Genomic DNA, 11,411 nt, shown 5'->3' with positions numbered 1-11,411 from the left:
GTATTTTAGTCTGCTCATTTGAATTTTCTTTTTCCTATTTATCTTTTTGTTGAATCTTGGGTCGTTTACTCTTGGCTTTTGAGCTCCGTTTGTTGTTTTTCAGGACAAGTAGTATTATTTTAAAGAATCTCTCAATTTTTTTTTTAATATAACATTTAAACTAGAGCAGAAGAAAGAGGAGACTTTGGATGGCAACAATCTTTGGATTTCTCGGGGCATGCATTTGTTGAGTAGTAGCATTTTAAGTGTATATTTTTATATTTAATTATATCTTTTAATTAGAATTTTTGGTGTATTTTATTGATATTTGGTGCACAATAAGGAACTTTTAGTTGTACAAGGAAACTGTTTTTTCACCAATTTTTCCACCTTATAAAAGACCATCTCAAGCACGAAATTAAGAGTTCTCTTTTTACGCAAGTTTGATAGCAAAGAAGCAACAACAAAGACGTAAATTTTGAAGACTTTAAGCATAGATTTTATATTTCATGAATTTTTTTTTTTTGCTTTTAATTTTAACCGTGAATAGCTAAACACTTTAATTCAAGGATTTTTTCGAACCTCATGTGAAATTTATGAACCATTTCTATGGTTTTATGCAAGTTTTAATTTCATATTATTTCTTCTGCTTATTTTATTAAGTGCACGAAACTGACCACTTTATGTGTTTTTCTATTATTGTTTGACGCATGAGTTTAACAATTAGAACTTTGGTAGAAGAATCTTTGTTGTTCTATCATATGAATATAGTTAGCCTTTTAGGTAGTCATTATTGAGATCTACACTTAATGTTATGTTCTAAATCTAATTGCGTATGAATACAATAATTTAATCTAGAATATTAGAATCATAATACACACGGAAACGGGTTATGATTAATTTAGCATCTCAGGTTAATAATTCAAGTTACCTACTTGAATAATTGAAGGAATTGAGGATTAATAATCACATAGGGAGAAAATAAAATCTTAGACTTGTTTAATCTGATATCCTTCGTGTTTATTGGCTTTCTTGCTCTTGCCTGCTTAATTTGGTTTAATTTAATTTAGTTAAATTAGAATAGTCAATCTTTTTCGACTGTGTAGGGTGAGCTTGATAATAATTGGTGGAGTTTAGCTATGAGAATTATATAATTTAATATTAACTATGAGATCGATATCTGGACTTTTGTCCATTATATTACTTGTTCGATACGTACACTTGTGTGTAGATAAAATCACCAACAAGTTTTTGGCACCGTTGTCGGGGAATATTTTAACTATCTATTTTATAACAACTCTAGATCTGAACAATTTGAACAATTCACCCAAAAAATTAAAATTTTTTTGTACCGTTTTATGCGCAGGAGACTAAATCTCGACAGAGAACTGTTTGATCCGAGATTGAACGAACCTTTCGAGCCGCTACGAGATTCCAACGTGGACACAGTCCGATGGAGGAAGAACAACAAAGAGACGCAGAGGGTTATTTGCTCGATGAAGACGAAACTCGAATCCAAGACCAATCCTCACGGCTTCCACTATAGCCAGTCGTAAGGCCGCGGACACTTCGGGACTACATAGTCCCCACTCTTGATGGATTCCGCCCAAGCATCCAGTATCCGTCCATCGATACTCATAATTTCGAGATCAAGTAAGGTTTCTTGAGGATGCTCCAAGATAACCGGTTATTTAGTAGTTCATTTGGTATTTCAATAAGGGCATTATAATCTTTTAGTTGTTCATTTGGTAGGAAATTTGATTTGGTATTGCCCCTAAGTAATTGTGCGATTGCATATAGTAAGTGCCTTTTTTTAAGAGTGCTGCTATTTCCACCTTCAAATTATCTCAAATCACCACCAAATGTATATAAAATATCATAAATACTCTTCAAATTTGTAATCTACCATCTTCCCTTATATTCGCTTAATCCTCATATGTTCTAAGTTATTGTTTTTATTTTCGCAATTTTATTTTTGCAATGAGACCTAAAAGAGTAAAATAAAATTATAATAATTGTCCAATTTGAACCAGTTTCCGAAGAGATTGTGTTGAATAAAATGTAACCCATTTCTTAAATTTTATTCCACCGAATTAAAATAATAATATCAAAAATCTCTGATTATTTATTTATATCTACATAAGCGCTTTTTAGTTTATTTTTTCAAGAACATAAAATCCTGCTCCTTTTCCAAAAACTACAAAAAAAATCGAAATCAACTAAATATACAACTACAATTTTACTTTTTCACTTTCATTCTTTTAATTCATTTTTTTCGATTTTTTCTTTCCAGCAAGTCATATTATTGAAAAAACTATAAATAAACGAACATCAATTAAAAATGTCGAAAACAACTAAAAAAATAGCAAAATAACGAAAACAACTATACATAAAAAATAACATAAAAGCAAAAATAACTATATTGCTATAAAAGATGCCCACCGTAAAGAAACATCTCCAAAAACAAAAAAAAAAATAAAATGATGGTAGTGGCGGGGCAAAGCTGGAAGGGAGAAGAGGTGGCGGCGGCTGAGATGTCACCAGATCCGACGATGGAGACGAGAGTGGAGGTAGAGAGATATTCCACCGCCTTTGATAGTCACCGAATAGATTGAACAAAGCTTTTATGTTAACGGCGATAGTCACCGAATAGATTGAACAAAGCTTTTGTTAACGACGTTAGAGGTTACAGTTGGACGTCTGTGATCGCGATTCTTCATGAATGCAACCCAAAGTTTCTTCATCCTCATCGGGGTCATTGATTCAATTACAACAGTGGTGGAGGTGGGTACTGTTTCCAACAAGGATTGTAGGAATGCTTCAAAAATTGAAGAAACAACCATCAAATCTGCACTCGCCCTCATAAAGAAAAATGGAGAGACCAGAAAAGGCCGTTGTCCGTCCTCATCTTGGCGGCACCGACACCGCCCTAGCCATGTGTTTCTTTCATTAGTGAAATAAGAAAGAAGGAATTTTAGGGTTTGGGTGAATGAGAGGAAATAATATATTACTTGATAGAAGAGGTAAATTAAGAACATTACTATATATTTTGTTATGTAATTTGATTATTTAATCAAATAAATTAGGGGTCTCACTAATATTAAAAATGATGAGATCCATCTTCATCTATCTATTTAAGTGAGGGGTTCTCACTAATAATCCTTGAGCTAATTGCAAATACCTTCCCTGTGTAATCTCTAATTGTCAAATACCCCCTGTCAAAAAAAAACTCACCAACGCCCCCTCGTGTAATCAAATTCAAAACTCACAGCACCCTCTGTGTTTTTAGGCATTGACTAAAAGTGAAATGACAAAAATACCCTACGAGTTTTTTCAGCAATTAGTAAAATATATATGATTTTATATATATTGTACATATTTATTTTTTAAAATATTCTCAACTCTGAAATTAATTTAATTACACAAAAAAAAAATTATAAAAGAAAATTAAACATATACTGTTATATTAAAAGATTTTATATATTTTATATATTTTTTATATTACAATTTAATTTACATAAAAAAAATTAAAAAAAAAAAAAAAAAAAAAAAACCAAAAGGGGGAAAATCAGCTTCTTCTTCCCCGCTCCACCCCACCCCACCAACCACCCAACCAGGGCCGGCCCTGGTGCAGTGCAAGTGGGGCAGCTGCCCAGGGCCCATTATCCTGGGGGGCCCATAATTTTTTTTTTAATATATATAGGCCTAAACAATTTTGAAGTTCGAAATAGAGGAGGGGCCCAAAATTGATTTCAGCCCAAATTTCAGCCCAAAACACGAAAAAAAATAAAAAAATAAAAAAAATAAAAAATAAAAAAGAGAAAGAGACGTTGAAGGGTTTACGGGTGAGAGACCCAAATTAATTTCTTTTTCTTTCCTGCTTAGGGCTTCTACATAGGACTTCTTCAAATTTCTCCATTAATCTTGATTCTTGAGCAATATAATTGTTCAATTCCAACAAACTATCAACTCCTCCAAGGGCATAAGGCATGTGTCAAGATTATTGAGAAGAATTTGCTAATATCAGGTTTTATCCTTCTTTGTTAACTGTTGAATTTTTTTTTTTTTTTTAGTTTCTTATTTTTGAACTTGGTTGTTGTTTGGGCGTTATTGGCTTGCTTGTTGCAATAAATTTATTGAATCATATATTATAATCATGAAACAACTCTCTGGATTTCAAAAACGAGAAAAAAAGAAAAACGAAGAAGAGGAGGATAAACGTTTAAGAGATTCAATTAAAAAACTTTGGAGTAAGAAGTTCAATGTCACGGTAGAAAATTCAACTCATAATCGAGAGAATGAAAACAATTTGAGTGAAGAATTTTTTGAGAGTGAAAATAATGTGAATGAAGAACTTTTAGAAAATCAAAATAATTCTAATGAAGATGTTAATGAGAATGAAAATGATGTGAATGAAGAACCAAGTTATCTTTTGAATATTTATGACCCAAGAACTTGGGATGGTCTAGATAAAAAAAATGAGAGATTTGCTTGTAGAAAATGGTCCTAAAAGAGATGAAAATTTCAAGTTTCCCATGGATAAAGAATCTAGACGTTTTTCCTATACATATTATGTTCAAATGTTACCAAATGGTGAGACTCGCGATAGAAAATGGTTGGTCTACTCAAAGGAGTTAGATAAAGTTTTTTGTTTTTGTTGTAAGTTGTTTAAAGTTATGAACACCAAAAGTACTTTAGCAACCGATGGAGTGAATGATTGGAAACATTTAGGTGCCAAGTTGAAACAACATGAAAATAGCGTAGAGCACCTTACTAATTTAAGAGCTTATGTTGAACTACAAATGAGATTGAACAAAAATAGCACAATTGATAAAGAATTACAAGAACAAATTAAAAGCAATACAAAACATTGGAAGCATGTTATGTTGAGAATAATTGCCGTTGTTAAATGTCTTGCTACGCATAATTTGGCATTTTGTGGTACACATGAAAAATTTACGAAGATGGCAATGGCAATTTTTTGGGCATACTTGAAATGATTGCGGAATTTGATCCTATAATGCAAGAACATTTTCGACTAATTCGAGAAAAAAAAATTCATTATCATTTTCTTAGTCATAAGATTCAAAATGAGTTGATGTGTTGCTTAGCCTCAAAAGTCAAAGAAGCAATAATTAAAAAAATTAAAGAGGCAAAGTATTTTTCGGTAATTCTTGATTGTACACCGGATGCAAGTCACAAAGAACAAATGACTCTTATAATAAGATGTGTAGACATGTCAAATTCTCCAATTAAAATTGAAGAATATTTTTTAGAGTTTTTGAATGTCGAAGATACAACTGGTTTGGGACTTTTCAATGAATTGCAAGTTATTTTACAATCTTTAGAACTTGATATTGATAATGTGAGGGGGCAAGGCTATGATAATGGCTCTAATATGAAAGGTAAACATCAAGGTGTGCAAAAAAGATTGCTTGATATTAATTCTAGAGCATTTTATATGCCATGTGGTTCTCATTGTCTCAATTTAGTTGTTTGTGATATGGCAAATTCTTGTGTTAGAGCAAAATCATTTTTTGGAGCATGTCAATGCATATACAACGTATTTGCTAATTCTACAAAGAGATGGAATGTTTTGCTTGAGTATGTTGATGAATTAACTTTAAAATCACTGTCTACAACAAGATGGGAAAGTCATATTGAATCTGTAAAAGCAATAAAAACTCAAGCCTCTAAAATTAGAGAAGCTTTGTTTAAGTTGGTAGAAATCAGTGAGGATGCGAAATTAAGTAGAGATGCCGAAACTTTAGCATCCGGTGAACTTTCAAGTTTCGAATTTATTTTAAGTTTGGTGATTTGGCATGATATTTTGCATAAAATTAACTTAGTCAGCAAAAAATTACAATCCGAGGACATGCGTCTTGACATTGCTGTAAAACAATTGGCCGGACTTCTTTCATTTTTTGAATTATATAGAGAAAACGGGTTTGCTTCTGCCATAATTGAGGCAAAAAACATAGCTTACGAACTAGAAGTTGAACCTCTTTTTCATGAGAAACGTAAAATTTGTAGAAAAAGAAACTTCGATGAGGTTTCTAATAATGAAAGAGAAAATCAACCTGCCGAAGAATCTTTTAGAATTGATTATTTTCTTTTTATTGTAGATATTGCTATAGGTCAATTGAAGAGCAGGTTTGAACAATTGCAATACTTTGAATCTATATTTGGTTTCTTATTTGATGTTACGAAATTGATTTCATTGGATGATGGTGATTTGATGAATGCTTGTGTGAAACTTGAAAATGCTTTGAAACATGGTGATGCTTCTGATATTGATGCAAAATGTTTATGTTCAGAATTAGAAGTGTTACGAGTGATGTTACCGAATGAATCATGTGATAGAAGTAAGCCATGGGCCGCTATTCAAATATTAGAGTTTGTAAAAAAGATGGATATGTTTCCGCATGTCATGATTGCTTATAGAATATTGTTGACGATACCCGTAACTGTAGCATCTGCCGAGAGAAGCTTTTCAAAATTGAAATTATTAAAATCCTACTTGCGTACCACAATGACCCAAGGTAGAATGAATGCGTTAGCAATTTTATCTATTGAAAAAGATATGTTGGAAAATATTCAATATGATGATATCATTGATGATTTTGCCTCTAAATGTGCAACTCGAAGACATCTTCTATGATTCATCTAACTACTGGTTTATTCTTGTAGGTAATTGGCTACTTGAAGGACAAAATGGTGGCTCTTCGGCTATAAAATTTTAGTTTATAGAAGATAAATAGTTAGTAGATGAACCTTTTCTTTTTTTTTTGTTTTTTGTAACGATAAACGATCGGGTACTCTTTTTCGTTAATTTATTTTATTAGGGGCACATTTTTTCGTGTTCGCCCAGGGCATTCAGAACTGCAGGGTCGGCCCTGCACCCAACTCAACATTTCTTCTTTCCACGCCGCTGCCCCACCACCGGCTCACCCTTCTTGCACCACCACCGGTTCACCCATACACAACTCTCTCCTATATTTCTCACTAAGAAATGGGTGGTGTCAGACGGCGGCGGTGACGAGGGAGAGCAATTTGAAGGAGTAGGTGGGTGACAGTGGTGCGAGACGGGCCAGAAGGCGGCGGTGGTGCTAGATGGACCAGAAGGCGGCGGCGATGCCGGACTTTTCCTGGTTGGGAGGTGGGCGGCGGAAATGAAACGGGGAAGAGGAGTTGTTCCTTATTTTGCAATTTTGAAATTTTTAAAATTCACAATTTGTCCCTATAAATTATAGTTATTTATAATTTAATCTGACAGATTTTTTTTTGTTTATACAGGGGTATTTATGACATTTCACCCTAGAAATAACATAAAAATTCGCACAGCCCGCGAGTGAGAGACACGAATTGCCTTAAGGGGTTTAGATGCATTGACTTTGATTACATAGGGGGGCGTTGGTGAGTTTTTTTTTGACAGGGGGTATTTACCAATTCGAGATTACACAGGGGATGTAATTGCAATTAGCTCAATAATCCTTTTAATTTATTAAGGATTTATCAACCCCTAAACAAATTTAAAATGCAAAAATATGATCATTTAGATACACAATCCATATTGAATATTTAAAAACTCAATGGGTCTATTTCTATCTTTTCAATACTAATTTTAGTTATTTTTATCGTGTAAGACTGTAAGTGCATGTTACAGTTTTAATTTATCTCCATCTCAAATATTTCGTCACCAAAATTTGAATATTACCATTTTTTTTGTTTTACCAATTCTGGTAAAAGACCTACCTATTAAATGAGTTTGTAAAATAATTTATTTGTTTGTGTGTGAGAAATATTAATTTTCAAGTAATTTGATGAGATATTCTTTTTATTTCTTTACACATTATAGCTTCAAAAGTTGACTGAAGGGTTGAGAAAAATAAAAATAATTGGTTTGTCATTTTTTGACCTTAAAAGGTTAACACTTAAAAAAGATTACTGAAATTAGCCTTAATTTATTAAAAATTAATTTCGGGTACTAAAATAAATCATATCAGAGACATGGCGGCAAAACTTATTCAGCAAAATCGAAAACCCTCAAATTCCCGCTTCAATCCGAAAAAAAAACCCTCCAAAAACTACGCGCCCATTTTCAGCATATACAAGAGCCCCCGTCCTGTTTCCCATTCATCTCCATTGCTCACGTTTTCTACTATCTCCTTTTAACAAAATAAGATTTGGGGTTTCCCCCTTTTGTTTTATTCTGCTATAAACCCTAGAAGGAATTGAAAAAAAAATGGCGAAATCAGTTAGCCCAGATGCGATATCTTTTATTCTAGCGAACCCGTGCCCTAATTCCTCTTCAGATCTGCCGGAAATCATCGTACAGGTGCTTGATCTCAAGCCTCTCGGCGTCAAACACACGTACGTGTTCATTTTCTCTCTCTTCTTTTGTTTTTCTAATTTCAGAAACAAGTTTACGAAATAATATAATTCTAGTTGTAATTGTGTTTTCTTTTCAAAATTTATAATCTATAGATTTGATTAATTGGGTTTATTTTTGCTTAATTACAAGCAAGATCTGAGCTTTGTTAAAAGTGATTGTGTATTTTTACTTAAAGCCGAGATCTGTTTCAGCCAGAAACATGATTAATTGTGTTCATCGATATTTAATTTTACATAAAAAAATAGTTTACATCTGTAATTACAGGTTTATGGCGAATGATGGGAAAATGAAGGTGAAGGGTCTATTGCAATCCACTTTATCAACTGAAGTAGCTTCTGGTAAAATCCAGGATCGCTCTCTCATTCGTGTTCTCGACTACACTCTCAACGACATCCCCACAAAGAACGAAAAGTAAAATTGTTATTCCTCTTGATTTTATAAAAAAAATTCCATTAAATTTGTCAATGAAAATTGAAGTTTTATATTTGCTATTTAGGTACTTGATTATATCAAAATGTGAGGCTGTGGGTCCTCCTCTTGAAGAGGAGTACATGATAGCTGAAGTGAAATCCGAGGAAGGCGGAATTGCTAAGAAGCCTAAACATGAAATTGATGTTAAGATTGAATCATCCAATAATGAAGCTGCCGGCATTTTTTTGAAGCCAAAGCAACAAGTTGTCACTAAATCTGCTGCTCAAATAGTCCACGAGCAACACGGAAAGTATGAATTTTTGTATTTAAAAAAAAAAAAATCTCTAATTAAAGTTGTTACATGTGTATATTTTAATTCTTACATGTGAGATTCTTATTATTTGCAGTATGGCACCTTCAGCGCGAATGGCAATGACACGAAGAATCCATCCACTCGTTTCGTTGAATCCTTATCAAGGAAATTGGACTATTAAAGTTCGTGTGACCGGAAAAGGAAACATGAGGTCTTACAAGAATGCTAGAGGAGAAGGCTGTGTGTTCAATGTAGAGTTGACCGACGAAGATGTAAGTCAACATTGAAAAAAATCTTATATTATATTCACCAGTAGTGTTCTTTTTAAATTAATGGCGTTTGTCAAATATTGGTTCAGGGAACACAAATTCAAGCAACAATGTTTAATGAGGCTGCAAAGAAATTCTTTGAAAAGTTCCAGATGGGAAAGGTTTATTACATATCAAAGGGAACACTCAAAGTAGCAAACAAGCAATTCAAAACTGTGCAGAACGATTACGAAATGACGTTGAATGAGAATTCCGAGGTCGATCAAGTCAACAACGAGCCGTCTTTCATTCCTCAAACAAAATTTAATTTTGTTGCAATTGATGAACTTGGTCCATATGTCAACGGAAGGGAGCTTGTCGGTAATATGCCCATTTTTTTTTTCATTTTTTTTTAATATACTCAATAAATAAATAATACTTTTTGATTCAGACAAATAACATAAATGGGTTGTGTTTCTTTTGATTGTTACAGATGTTATCGGTGTGGTTCAGAGTGTAACTCCTACAATGAATATTAGAAGGAAAATCAACAACGAGACTATTCCAAAGCGTGACATAACAATTGCAGACGCGACGTATGCCTTCTAATTATTATTTTTTTATTTTTATTTTTTCCGCATGCTGTTTCTTAATGTTTAAAAAAAAATACATCTCGTGGATATTATTTACAGGAAGAAAACTGTAGTGGTGTCTCTATGGAATGATCTTGCAACGAATATAGGACAAGAGCTGCTGGATATGTCTGATAAATCTCCTGTAGTTGCAATTAAATCCCTCAAAGTTGGTGATTATCAGGGTAATTATTTCATATTTAATTTCTTCTTAAATAAAAATTGGATTTATATTGTTAAGCTGAACAATTTGCTTCCATTGTTGATTCAGGTGTATCGTTATCTGCAGTGAGCAAAAGCGTAATTGTAGTCAATCCAGACTCACCCGAAGCTGAAAAACTCAGATCTTGGTAACTAATACATTTTTTTCAACTCTTTTTTTTTTTCTTAATTTATCAACTACTTGTTCTTATGGTCTTAATGAATGTACATGTATATAAATAGGTATGATTCTGAAGGCAAAGACACTAGCATGGCTGCTATAGGTTCTGGCTTAAGCCCTTCGACAAATAGTGGATCCCGATCCATGTATTCCGATAGAGTTTCACTATCTCATATTACCAGTAACCCCTTGCTTGGAGACGACAAGGTACTATGCTTTTATTATATCTTAAGTTATCGGGACAAATAAACGTTCATTGTGTACTTGATAATGAAATTGACATGTCTTTCTTTTGTTTATTATGCGCAGCCTGTATTTTATTGCATTAAAGCATGTATTAGTTACATAAAACACGATCAAGCAATGTGGTATCAGGCATGCAAGACGTGTAACAAGAAGGTTACCGAAGCTGTTGGGTCCGGTTATTGGTGTGAAAAGTGCGAGAAGAATGAACAAGATTGCAGTTTGAGGTTTGAATTTATTGATTAATATTTATTATAATACTCTTTTATGTATTCATTGAATGTACTAAATATTTGTGGTGTTACAATACAGATACATAATGGCGGTTAGAGTTTCAGATGGAAGTGGTGAAGCATATCTCTCGGTTTTCAATGAACAAGCCGAGAAACTATTGGGATGCTCGGCAGATGAGCTAAATGAGTTGAAATCTCAGGAGGGAGAGAGTGCTTACCAAATGAAGCTAAAGAAAGCGATATGGGTTCCTCACCTTTTCCGAATCGGTGTAACTCAAAATGAGTACAACAATGAGAAAAGGCAGCGCATAACTGTCAAGGCTGTTGCTCCCATTGATTATGCTACTGAATCCAAGTTTTTGGTTGAAGAAATTTCCAATCTCAAAATATCTAAGTAGAGTTTGTTGCATATTACGTTTTGTTACCGAGGATTTATTATGGGATGATATGATTTTTCTTGCAAATGATTGTAATTTATATCCTACAATTGTTTTGTTAGGATTTCAAAATCCTGTAGAAGAATCTTTAAGTTCAACTTTTATTTGAAGATATATTCATCATATTTTATTCCTAAA

The 11,411-nt window shown here is 33.1% G+C and overlaps 2 protein-coding genes across 2 annotated transcripts; both read left to right on the top strand.

The window, feature by feature from the left end:
* Positions 1 to 5,215: 5,215 nt before the first annotated feature.
* On the top strand, positions 5,216 to 6,773 carry LOC105971122 (uncharacterized). The gene has a single exon (XM_088822733.1). It carries the CDS (start codon positions 5,216 to 5,218, stop codon positions 6,638 to 6,640), a length of 1,425 nt encoding a protein of 474 aa, XP_088678859.1. The 3' UTR covers positions 6,641 to 6,773.
* A 1,081-nt stretch (positions 6,774 to 7,854) lies between these two features.
* On the top strand, positions 7,855 to 11,411 carry RPA70B (RPA70-kDa subunit B). The gene is made up of 11 exons (XM_012986990.2): positions 7,855 to 8,352; positions 8,639 to 8,785; positions 8,871 to 9,095; positions 9,193 to 9,370; positions 9,457 to 9,727; positions 9,840 to 9,942; positions 10,039 to 10,163; positions 10,250 to 10,328; positions 10,423 to 10,567; positions 10,670 to 10,830; positions 10,916 to 11,411. Exons 1-11 carry the CDS (start codon positions 8,225 to 8,227, stop codon positions 11,232 to 11,234), a joined length of 1,881 nt encoding a protein of 626 aa, XP_012842444.2. The 5' UTR covers positions 7,855 to 8,224; the 3' UTR covers positions 11,235 to 11,411.

This window comes from Erythranthe guttata, chromosome 9 (genome assembly GCF_056151865.1).
Source record: "Erythranthe guttata isolate IM_541 chromosome 9, IM_541, whole genome shotgun sequence".
Taxonomy (NCBI): domain Eukaryota; kingdom Viridiplantae; phylum Streptophyta; class Magnoliopsida; order Lamiales; family Phrymaceae; genus Erythranthe; species Erythranthe guttata.
This window is presented reverse-complemented; position numbering and strand designations above follow the sequence as displayed.